Here is a 12,873-nt window from a genome sequence, read left to right as displayed (position 1 = left end):
CCTTTATTTATAGCACTTTAAAATAGTATAAGCAAAGCTTCATAAATAATGAAATAAAAAAAATTTGCATCCTACCTGCTGGATATAGTTTCTTCTTTTTTCTTAAAAAAAAAGAGTTATCAAAGAGAATATAATGCTACCCTAAACAATGTTCTACCTTGCAGTTTCGTTGGTTTAAAATTTTAATTGTGAAGATTAGCTGAGACTATTAGGCTTATAATTAGAGACAGTCTCATAGAGAATGAGAAAGTATCCTAGATCCAAAGCATTGCTTACTACAACCCAGGCATGCATTTTTAATGAACCACTTGCTGAGTACCTCTGGGGAGAGAATTATGCTTACTGCTACACTAAAAGTAATGAGAAAAAATATAAGTAAGATACAATGTTTTCCTGAATATTAAATGACAAAAAAGTTAAATTAAAATCAAGGGACATAGGCATATTTCGTTTGTTTCTGGATATGCACATTAATTCTATTAATTCTCCAAAAAAGGCTGAGCTTCATGGTGAGGGGCAGGAGGGTGGCAGGCATCAGATTTTCAGATTTTCTCAAGGAAATAGAAAGTTAAAAGGTGGCCTACAAAGGCCAAATCCCAAGTGTGAACATGGATCTATGTTAATCATGGAGCATTAACTGAGTGCCTTTCCCCTACAACTATAACCACTTGAATTGTACTTTCCTACTTTAGAAAGGGGACTGGCGGCTTTTTAACTTAGAGCTTTCCAGGGCAAATACCTTTAACCCCAACTGGAAAGAATTTAACAAGAAAACGCTAGCTTAGTAGTCGCTAACATTTATTGAACATTTGTATGTTCTAGGCATCAAATTCAATGCTTTACACATGTCCTCTCATGCCTTGTCTGCCCTTTGACGAAGGTTCTCTTGTTATCCCCATTTTACAGATGAAGAAACAGGTTTAGAGTGAGCCACTTGCCCAAGGTCAGGCTGAGACTATATTACAGTTTGCACAGGAAATGAAGTGAAGGGATGGGAAGGAGCGAGAATGTCGACGGCTCATTGCCTTTTCAATATACTGGCTAAAGGAATTGTGGCACAGGTCTTCAGTGGCTTGGTTCCATGGTCTTTGTCTTTTGAGCTGGTTTGAATCTATACAAACCTATTAGCCTCAACTCCAGTTCTAAGTGGTGAGGGACCTCCTCTCTCCAGCAGGGGGTGCTAAACAGGTGGCCTCTTCCAGGAGAGGCTATCAAACAACCATATACATGTGCATTCACATTTGCTGCCAAGTTTTTGTTTTGGTCACCTCTACTGCACATTTTAATCTGGAGACGATTACAGTCCATTCTTGGAAGGGATAAAGGAGATTAGCATTCGTGAGGTCAGCTCTGACAGTGTCCCTTTGTGCCTGCGTTCCTGACCTCGATCAACTTCTCCCTGCTCTGTGAATAGCAGGTCCTCGGCTGCACAATCAGCACGCACTTCAGTGAGCTGGACAAAGAAGGGGAGCAAGCCTCCCAGCTCTTTATCTCCAGAGATTGCTGAAGTCAGTGAAATAACAACTGGATGAGGTTTTACAAATTGGTGGCTACCCTAACTTTTTCCCGGATACAAGAGGGAAAGAATATCATCACTACCAACAACATCAGAATAAGTCCAGCGGCAGCTACCATTTATTTAATGCTTCTGAAGTGCTTTGCAAGTAATGACTCTTACACCCCACAACCATAGTATGGGTTATAACTGTTTTCCAGATGGGAAGACTAGAGCCAAGAAAGGTTAAGTCACTTGCCCAAGTCACTTGTAAGTGGAGGAGTTGCAATTTGAGTCCCACAGTCCTATAACTATGCAGATTCCATGTACTGCAGTTGTCTTAGTAATGATGCTCCAAAACACCTTTGACCTAAGCTCAGGAGACATTTTCATTAGTCACAGGTGAGAATCTCCTGGTTTAGAAAGGCTGTTAGACACCGTAAGAGGCCATCAGGATAACTCTAATATTTTTTCCCTGAAAAGCAGATAGCCCTTTGCTGGGGGTGGGGTGGGGGGCGGTTGGTTTAGGAGCAGCTGCAGTTTGTTCTGGATGCACGAGAGTGGCCTAGTAATCTTAGCCCCTGCTATCCAAGGCTTGTGATTCTAGGATTCTGTTTCCCTACTTAGGGATGCAAATGCAGGCTCCTGGGTCACAATGGGAGTGCTCGAATTTCTTGTGCTACTGCTTCATTTGAAAAGTTAGCTATTGTTTTCTGCGTTTCTTTGAAAAATTTGGAAAGATGCTGAGACAAGCAAAACAAGCCTCTTAGGACAATAAACGGCATGGGTATACCCATGTTTTATTTTACTTTTAAAAAAAGATGTTAAAATACTTGCAAAACTCCACAAAATGCTTGCTTACTCCTAAAGTTAGAAGTGCTTGAATTGAATTTTTTTCTTTTCCAACAGTTTGTAAAAAGACAAAGAGGATGTACTCCCATGTTAATTGTAGCACTATTCACAATAGCCAAGATACAGAGTCTGCCTGTGTCCATCAGTGGATGGTTGGATAAGAAAATGTGGTACATATACACAATGGGATACTATACAGCCCTAAAAAAGGAAAATTCTGTCATTCAAGACAACATGGGTGAACCTAAAGGACATTATGTTAAGTGAAATAAGCCAAGTTTAGAGAGACAAATATCAGAGCATCTCACTTATATGTGGAATCTAAAAACGTTGAACTCCAAAGTAGAGAGTAGAATAGTGATAACCAGAGCCTGGGATTAGCGGGTGGATGGGGAAAGGAAAGCCATCTGTCAAATATACGAAGTTTCAGTTAGAAAGGAGGAATAAGTTCTGGTGTCCATTTTTTTTTTTTTTGTCTTTTGTTTTTTTGGAGACAAGGTCTCACTCTGTCTCCTGGGGTGGAGTACAGTGGCACAATCATAGCTCACTGTAGCTTTGAACTCCTGGGCTCAAGTGTTCCTCTCACTTCAGTCTCCCAAGGACCTAGGACCACAGTTGCATATAGTCTAATGCACCTATAATTTTTTTGTGGTGTTCTATTGCACAGTATGGTGACTATGGTGAACAATAAGGTACTGGATATATTTCAAAATAGCTAAAAGAGGATTTTAAATGTTCTCATCACAAAGAAATGGTAAATATCTGAGGTGATGGATAGGCTAATTAGCCTGATTTGATCATTCCACAATATATGTATATTGCAACATCAGGTACCCCATAACTATGTACAATTATTATTTGTCAGTTAAAAGTAAAACAAGAAAGATAAAGACATAGGGTCTCCAAGATGTTCTTTGCTCTGCTCTAAGCATATCCCTCTTCTAGAGATAGAGCCAGTGGCTGACAAGTGATGCAGCTACTTCCACTAGACCTAAGTACCTTGAGAGGTGTGTTCAGGGGAGTAAATATTCACTCCATTACTGTTGCCCTAAACTTAACAAACCCTCATACCCCCTCAACACAGGCAAAGTCAGGGCAGAGCCTTAGATAGTATTGCAGCTCATGGTAACCTAAAGGACAAACTAGAGCCTCCCTCAGCTTGCAGATGAGGAGGTTGAGGCATAAGAATGTGGCTTCTTAAGGTCCCCTGTCTGGTTAGGGGCACAGCTAAGCCCAGGACTTAGGTCGCTGAACAACTCTTTTCACTTTCTGAACTACTGGGAGACACGCTCCTCTTGTACTTGGTTTTGATAGTACCATGCCTGGTGACATTTGCAAGAGGTACAGCTGATCTTGTCTTCATGGATGAGGACGGCTCTGAGGATGAAAAGATATATGGCATGTAAAGCACCCAGGTGCCCCCACACAAGTGACCGATAAACAATAACTCCTCAAAACTGCAGAGCTAAGAGAAAGGTGACCAAACACTCGAGCACTGCTAAGGAGCTATTTCATGGAGCCAGTTTAAGGATTAAAGTCATCTGGCTATTTACCCACTTTATATAAATACACAGGCACACGCATATTCATAAAGAAACCACTATGCTTTAGGAAGGCACGCACCTCACTGTTGGCACTTTCCACAAATGACCCGCCGAACATAGCTGCCATCCACTCACAGCTACAGATCAGCAGCGGCTTGTGGGCACTGATGGCTCCATCGTCCAATTTAAATGTCACGTCTGCCAAGGAATTGAGGAAACACAACCATGAGCCAACTTTGCTGAGAGCTTCAACCAAGGTTTCTGCTCCCATATCCACTGACCTGCGTCTCTCTCACTCTCTCGCATGTCTTTACTTGCTGATTTTACGTCAATCCCCATCTTTGGGCTTTGGCACACCCAGCTCCCACCTAAGGGAGCATGCTGCATTTAACATCATCACACATAAAGTCACGGCACAAACTCTCTGAACCAGAAAGTAACAGAAAGGAGGGAATATTTTTTCCTCCTTACTATGCAAAACTTCAAGCATATACAACAGTGGAACAAACAGTATGATGACCACTCATTTATCCCTTGTTAACATTTTGGCATGTTTGTTTTAGGTATATTTTTAATTTACACCATTTTACTTATTAATACTCAATTAAACCTTACGTTTATAATATGCTCTACTTGTATGCTATACCGAAATGTAACCGAATTACTGTTTTCTTAAGAGATGTTGGGAGGTCTGGTTATGTTGCTGAGGCTAGATTTAAACTGCCGGGTTCCAGTAATCCTTCTGTCTCAGTCTCTGAAGTAGCTGGGACTATGGGCAAATTAGTCACCATGCCCGGCTATATGTGTATTTTTGTATAATTCTATATATGTGTATAGACTTTTTTTTTTAACAGATAGCATGGCACTTCACTCCTAACTACCTTATCACAAGTTTTCCCAAAATAACAACAGTCTCCTAAATAACCATACCATGATTACACCTAAGAAAATTAAAAATAATTCCCTACTATCATCCACCATATAGTTCATATTCAAATTTCTCCAATTATCTCTAAATTGTATTTCATAGCTTTTTTTTTTTTTTTGGTAAAAAAAATATAACAGAATCTAACTGAGACTCCCACATTGTATTTGATTATTATGCCTCTCCAGTAAGGAGGGGGTGATTTAATCAGCTCTACCTAAGGCTCACTTTTAAGTTACTGTAGGTTTGTAACATATTCTTTTCATTGATTTTCAAGACTATTTCTGTACCACAATGGCCAGTGTTTGAAGTAAATACTACTCATAAGCTTTAAAATGAATGAACTGAGTCTTCAGGAACCACTTACTAAATGTGTAGTGCCCTAGCAGGGATTATAAAAGATAAAGACAAAGGTAGAGGTATCCATATAAATAGAAGTCAGGAAGTCAACATTTTACAATGAAATTATACACACCCACACACCCGCCCAGAGGACAATTTCAGAACAAAAATAGTCCAAGTGTAAGACAGTGCAAACATGGGTCAATAACCCATATTGGATGCGGGCCACCAGCAGGCTTAGCAATTATGAAAGGGTGCTGCGGGCAGCAAATGGCATAGTTATCAAAGGCACAGGAGGTGCAAGAAAACTACAGAAGTGCAGGGCCAAGGAACACGAGGACAGAAAAGGAAAGGGGATGGAAACAGATGAGGCACCCTTCGTAGGAAGGTGGAGGGCCACCAAAATTGCCTCAAGGACTTTAGTGGCCTCAGAACTTGAGCTCACTGATTTTTGTCAAGGGTCAGTGCTGAAGGGTCAATGGAGAATAGAATTGGTCAGAGAATAGATTCTGAAGGGGAATTGTATGCAACAAGCCCATTGGAGATAGACTCGGGGTCCCTGATCCACTCTTGAGGAGCAGTGTGGTACCACGGTGGTTTATGGAACAGGTTTTGATACCCACAAAAGCATAGGTTCAAATCCTGGCTCTACCATTTATTGCTGGTGTGACCATGGGCAGATTAGCTAACCTCTCTGTCCCTTGGTTTCCCCATCTGCAAAATGGAGACAATCACATTTAACCTTTAAGTCTGATGAGGATGAAAGAAGTTAATGACTGTAGCTTAGAAAGGTACATGGGAAAAAATAAGTACTTATAAATGTTAGCTATGGTTCTTCTTTCTCCTGCTCGTGTCTGGCTAATGTTCAATGAAATACAATCAAAGGTATTAATGGCTCTGCCCCGCAGCCCACTCACCTGAGAACGTCCCCTTGCTGAGACACTCTTTTATCCGATTGGCTTTCCTGACGTGAAAGGCTTTTGTAATCTCCTGGTTCATGAAGGCTTCCTTGTTCATGATGTTTTCCACCATCATCCTCAAATCGAACATCTCTAGGACCTCTGCGATCTGAGCCAGGCCCACCAAATCCTTTTCCTTTTCATCCAGTTGTCCTGTATAAAGAAACTGGAGCAGGGTCCGAAAAGGGCCTGGCTGGACTGAGGCGTCCATCCTGACTACAGTCACAGGGCCCACCCGCTTTGAAATGGGGTTGACTTGCATTTCCCTGTGCATGCCAATGAACCCCTTACTCCAGTCGGCCAATGTCTGTGTCTCAGGGACTGCACCCTCGGCTTCCAGCCCCAGAGCCTCCACTAGGCTCTTGTTTGAAGACTTCCACTGCTCGGCCTGAGGTGTCCTAGGTGGGCCCTCCTCCCTTTCCTCCTCTGGGTCGACACTCAATATCTGCTCCTGGAAATCTCTGCTCTGCTTCTCTTTCTCACAAGCTCCGTCACTCCAATTTGGGGATTCTTCACATTCCATTAAAAACAGATCATAAAATTTGGAAGAAGAGGTAGCAAGGTAAATTCGATGTGCAAAGATGTGTTCCTGGTCCTGAAGGATGAACAGAACATCGGCACACAGAGGATTGTCCAGTAAACAGGCAGCTTCACTTGTCCCCATGGAAGGACACTCTGGAATTTTGATGACCGGTGGAGGGGCTTTTGGAGGTAGGAAGGGTGCCTGAAGTAAAGGTTTCTGGACTTTCTTTAAGTGGGATTTCCAGAATTGCAGGTGCCTGCGGGAAATCAGCGCTGCTCGGATTGCATTGTCAAACACATCCTTGATCCCAAACTGGTCAAACACGCTTGTTTCATAGTATGGTATGCCAAGTTCCTTTGCTACCTCTCGGCCTTTTTCTGGGGGCAAAATATCCCCTCTCTTTATGGGCCTGAAATAGAACATTTTAAAAATTATAATCAGCCTTATTTTAGGAAAAAAATAGTAACCAGGGCCTATGTAAGCACCTAATGGAACTATACACTGAAAACTCTAGTCAGGCTTTTAGTCTCTGGAAAAATCTGCCACCACTTCAAGTCTTTCAACTGGAGCTATGATTGCAGGAGTTATGATTGCAGGAAAAAAATAATGCTTTCAAATATTTCAGAGTTTCAATGCACATAATTTGTGAAGCTTATCCATAAATATTCCATGTTTTTATGTTATTATAAATGGCATTGTTTTTAAACTTTATTTTCCAATTGTTCACTTCTTAGTTTATACAAATACAATTGATTTTTGTGTATTGACCTTTTATCCTGTTATTTTGCTAAATTAATATGTTAATTCTGATAGCTTTTTTTGTAGATTCCTTTGAATTTTTCATGTACATGACCATGTGCCTAAATAGGGAGAGTTTTACTTCTTTAAAAGACAAATGCTCTCAGCAGTAACCACAGTAACTGAAGTATCATCCCTTTACTAAGTATCTTGGGTAAGTTACTTAACCTCATTAAACATAAGTTTTTCCAACTGTAAAACAGGAATAATAATAATAATGAGTAATCATATCTTGAAGAACGACTGAAAGGTTTACATTATTAGCATGACTATGCTAAGCATAGTATTTGGTCCACAGTAAGTGCCTGATAAAGGTTAGCTGTTATCATCATTATCGCTACTCTCTTCATCACCTTCATCTTTATCAACAGCATCTTATGCTTGAATTTTACTTTATAACTTTAAAATGCATTCATATACATTTTTCATTTGAGCCTCACAATAGCCCTGTGAGGTATTATTTCTGTTCTACATTCTGAGGAAACTGAGGCAGAAAGGTTAAAGGGTTTGTCTGAGGTCACATTTGCAGGCTGCTGAGAGACCTCTGTTAAGCAATTAGAGTCAAGACTTTCCCACTCCTAGTCTCTGCTGCATTTTGTGAATTCTCTTTCAAACCCTCCCCTTCTTTTTTCCTCCAATCCCTTCTTCAAGCCGTCATCATCTTTTGCTTAGACTGGTGCATCAGCCCCTTAACTAATCTTTCTTCACACCCACTCCCCACATTTTAGTCCAAAGTCCTCACTGTTGCAATAAAAGTCCTTATATAAAACAGCTATGACTTGGCGGCAGTTCAGTTTTAACTTCCTCTGATTTCACAAAGCCCCTGGAATAAAGTCCGTACCCTTTAGGTCGGCACACAAGGCCAATTTACAATCTAATCAAACCCTGAGAGGACAAATCTTTGGAAACAGTAGACTCAGGACAGTGCTGGGGTTATGGCATAACCATGGTAAAGGCATAGACGGGTTCCAGAACACAGGCAGGAAGTACTTTGTTGTGACACTCATTACAAACACTTGCTTGATTCTAACACATACTCTTAGGAACTTATCTTCTCATATAAATATTTGGCCCTCAACACCAAAGGTAATATATAGGACAGACACTGGTCTTAGGAGGAGAAAGATGATACTGGATAGAATTTGGAGTTGACGACTTAGATGGAAAGGAAGGGAAATTATAGGGTGCTGACAAAGGTGGAAGGGACGTGCAGGGAAGAAGGTTTAACTTAAAAAGTTTGCTCCTGTGAGCATTGTGCTCCTTGTTCTTAAGACTGACTTGAAATTTACCAACTGATGAAACTCTTCAAGGCTTAGCTCAGATACAAACTCCTTCACAAAATCTTCTTAGAATTGCTCCGTAGAAGGGATTGTCCTCTCCACTTTTCTCTACAGCTCTGCAACTCTCCTCCAGTCCATGATTGTGAGGTCTGATTATCATAACCTACTCTTTTTATACAGAAAGTTGCCGAGGCCAGGACAGTCTCTCACTTACTGAGGTCTTCCTAACCTCTACGTGGCTCCTAATATTCAATTCCTAGTCCATGCATTGAAGAACAGAAGGATTGTGGAAACTGAATATAAAGTGTTTTTAGAAATTTAATGCAAAACATACCTAGAACATCAGAAATTTTCTAAAGAAAGTACCATTTACTTTTGCTTGGAGAGAATAAAAAGTTGTGTCAATATAAAATTTTGTAATAAGCCTATTAGGTAAATGTCAAAATAAGGTTTTGTTTGTTGTTGTTGCTGTTTGCTTTTTTTTTTTTTGGAGACAGGGTCTCGCTCTGTCACCCTGGCTGGTGTGCAGTGGTGCAGTCATGGCCCGCTGCAGCCTTGTCCTCCCAGGTTCAGGTGATCCTCCCACCTCAGCCTCTCAAGTAGCTGAGTGCACCACTAGTCCTGGTTGATCTTTTTTCTACTTTTATTTTTCTAGAGACACGGTCTTACTATGTTGCCCAGGCTGGTTTCAAACTCCTGGCCTCAAACGATCCTCCCACCTCGGCCTCCTGAAATGTTGGGTTTACAGGCGTGAGCCACTGTGCCCAGCCTAGAGGAAGATATTAATATCAAAATTTTTTGAAAAGGAATGCTCTCCAGCCAAAAGTTCAACATAAAATAAAACATAAAAGTTGTTTATTTTATAAAGGGGATTTGAGGAAGCTTACATTTTAAGAAATGTATTTCCCTCCATATGGTTTGGCTATGTCCCCACTCAAATCTCATCTTGAATTGTAGTTCTGATAATCCCCATGTGTGATGGGAGGGACCTGGTGAAAGGTAACTGAATCATGGGGGTGGCTTTCCCCATGCTATTCTCATAATAGTGAGTAAGTTCTCACAAGATCTGATGGTTTTATAAAGGGCATCCCCCTTTGCTCGGTTCTCATTCTTCTCTCTCCTGCCACCATGCAAAGAAGAATGTGTTTTCTTCCCCTCCGCATGATTGTAAATTTCCTGAGGCCTCCGCAGTCATGCTAAACTGTGAGTCAATTAAACCTCTTTTTTTAATAAATCACTCAGTCTCAACTCTCTCTTTATTAGCAGCATGAGAATGGACTAATATACCCCACTAAAATCAGTATCTACATTTTATATATACTGAAACAAATTCTCCTTCAAGTTGTATTTTACATTTGTGATACTTAAAAATATAACCACTAGAGAGATTTAAAAAGCAGTATTTGTTTGTTTTGCAACTATAGGTCCAAATTATTTTCAAAAAATGGACAGTGTCATCTTGAGAATGAAATACTGTAACAGGTTGGACTGAGGAATACAAGGAAGATGAAAAACACTTCAATATGTATGTTTGTATGAATCTGATGTTCTCTGGAGCCCAGATACCTCTAAGTGTTAATTAATTTTATTATAATAATTATAATTTCAAGGATGACGTTATTATGAGTAACCAACATTTTGTCTAATACTTTATGCTTTTCAAAGTGCTTTTATTCACATCCTTTCATAATTAGAGAATTTACTTCAAGTGCTGTCCAATCATTTGACAAAAACGAGTTCTGACACCAGAGATGATGGTGCCTGTTAGAAGGGCTCAGGGCACACCCCTCATGATTCATGGGCTGACTTAAAGCCCATGGCTGATTGATGGGATCCAGGAGTGTTGAAGAGCAGAACACCAGGCTACAGAGACACCTGCTGCCTGTAAATTTTAACTTGGCCAGGACAGGGAAACACTGACTCCCTTGGCTTACCTTGCTAATGGGCGCCTGGCTCGATTAACAGCTTCCAGGTCGGCGTAGCGGAGATCGAGCTGGCACCCAACAAGGACAACGGGTGTTCGAGGGCAAAAGTGCTTGATTTCTGGATACCACATGCTTTTCACATGATTTAGGGAATTGGGATTAGCGATAGAAAAACAGAGGACCACAACATCGGACCTAAAAGGAAATCACAAAAGAAGCTTGTATTGCCTTTTAACATTTTTTTTTCTTTTACCATTATGGTTCCTCCCAAACCCCATCCTTCTAATGCCATCTCATGTCACAGTTAAAAAAAAAGAAAAGACCAGATATTAAAACACATCTTGGAGTCATGCAAACAGCCTGATAAGCCCCCACATTCCAGCACCAACACAGCCTAACAGTTCATGTCCATATTGCACTGCAGAATGCTGATGCATTGACGTTTCCGATGAAGTTATTTTATGGTAGAGGTGATAACCCAAACTTGTCTCAGTCCTGGAACCACAACATGCTGAACTATTTCTCTTCATCACAAGAAATAGTTTCAAGAGAAAAGAAAATAATGCAAACTACCTTTCACCAGTTTAAACAACATAAAGGTGATGATGACTCATCCCAATGAGATAAAGCAAACAGTTTAAACATTACTGAAAATGTAACAAGTATTTGCTGTACAGGGTCAGCAAATACACAGAAGGATTTCTGCCCTTCTTCCCACTTATGCACACATGTAGACAGCATAGCCACTTATCTGTTTCCGAAAAGAAAAATCCTGAATTTGCAGGAATTTTGACTCTTTACTACGTAAGGCAAGAAGGTAATATTTAACATGTAACTAGGCAAGAATTAGATTGATGGCTAACAAGATGAGAAAATATTGGAAGCAGATTTCTCAAATGTTACATGAGATACAAAGCAGGTATATGGGGAAAAGAAAAACTGCTTTACAGTAAATTCTGACATAAGGGTCTTCCATTTTTACATCATAACTTACCATTCTAGAAGTCAAAGAACTATTTTACAAAACAGTTGTCCAATTATGGTGTTTGATAAATATCTGCTAAAAGGTATCCTTCACAGGAATTATAAACCATCATTCTAGGGTAAAATGTGCTGAATGATGACTTTCAAAACACTGAGGCAAAAGGATATAAAGAGTAAGAAAAGTTATGCCCAAGGATTCAAGACTATCTTGTGGCTAAATTCAGAAATAAACTCTTTTTTTTTTTTTTGAGACGGAGTCTCGCTCTGTCACCCAGGCTGGAGTGCAGTGGCCGGATCTCAGCTCACTGCAAGCTCCGCCTCCCGGGTTCACGCCATTCTCCTGCCTCAGCCTCCCAGGTAGCTGGGACTACAGGCACCGCCACCTCGCCCGGCTAGTTTTTTGTAGTTTTAGTAGAGACGGGGTTTCACCGTGTTAGCCAGGATGGTCTCGATCTCCTGACCTCGCGATCCACCCGTCTCGGCCTCCCAAAGTGCTAGGATTACAGGCTTGAGCCACCGCGCCCGGCCCAGAAATAAACTCTTACAGTTTCATTAGATGTTAATTTATTGCCTTTATTGTTTATGTAATGAGAAGAATCAAGTCGATGAATCAAAACACCTTCCTTTTAAATCATTAATGAGTTTCCCCCCCACATACCAACGAAGACAAACAAATATATGCAGGCAACCATAAAATTTCTAAAAATAATCATTTGCAATGCAGAAAACTGTAGGGTGCTTACATTAAATGTAATTCACAAGCTGTGTCTTTAAATTTATATCCAAGAAAAGCTGCACCAGACCACAACAAATAGAGGAGAAATCCTCAGATTAAAATATTTCCAAATTATAAAAGAGGACCTAGGACTTAAAGCAGATGAATGTATTAATCTGAATGTTCAGAACCATCTTGAATAAAGATATCAAGATTCTTGGATGCTGGGATAATATGAGTGAAAATATGCATAAATATATAAATGAAAAGGAAACGTCTTGTCTTTGGGATTCTGATTTACTTAGTGAAATATTCTGTGCTCAGTCTTACTTACAATCAGCATAAATAACAGTATCCAGTAAAGCCAAGAATGCTTTGAATTTTACATTTTTTATGGGCTGAGTTTTCTATTATTCACAATCCTATTTATATCAGGTATCTGATGAGACTCTGCTATAAGCTTCATTCTGATCATAAAATAAAGCCACCATGAATTTTGGCACAGTGAGAATAGAATGAGAATATCTGAGG

The 12,873-nt window shown here is 40.2% G+C and overlaps 1 protein-coding gene across 15 annotated transcripts in view; it reads right to left on the bottom strand.

Moving 5' to 3' along the window:
• Window positions 1-12,873, bottom strand: part of RHOBTB1 (Rho related BTB domain containing 1) — a 140,047-nt gene that overhangs the window by 13,241 nt on the left and 113,933 nt on the right. For all 15 annotated transcript variants that reach the window (XM_017855499.1, XM_017855500.1, XM_017855498.1 and 12 more), the window contains 3 exons: window positions 10,653-10,838; window positions 6,076-7,049; window positions 3,971-4,089 (listed from right to left, as the gene is read on the bottom strand). In XM_017855499.1, the coding sequence (XP_017710988.1) occupies window positions 3,971-4,089; window positions 6,076-7,049; window positions 10,653-10,838 (1,279 nt within the window). The remainder of the gene's footprint in view (window positions 1-3,970; window positions 4,090-6,075; window positions 7,050-10,652; window positions 10,839-12,873) is intronic.

This window comes from Rhinopithecus bieti, unplaced genomic scaffold (assembly GCF_001698545.2).
Source record: "Rhinopithecus bieti isolate Rb0 unplaced genomic scaffold, ASM169854v2 scaffold_39703, whole genome shotgun sequence".
In the NCBI taxonomy this organism is placed as follows: Eukaryota; Metazoa; Chordata; class Mammalia; order Primates; family Cercopithecidae; genus Rhinopithecus; species Rhinopithecus bieti.
The sequence above is the reverse complement of the archived record's forward strand: the minus strand, read 5'-3'. Positions and strand labels throughout refer to the sequence as shown.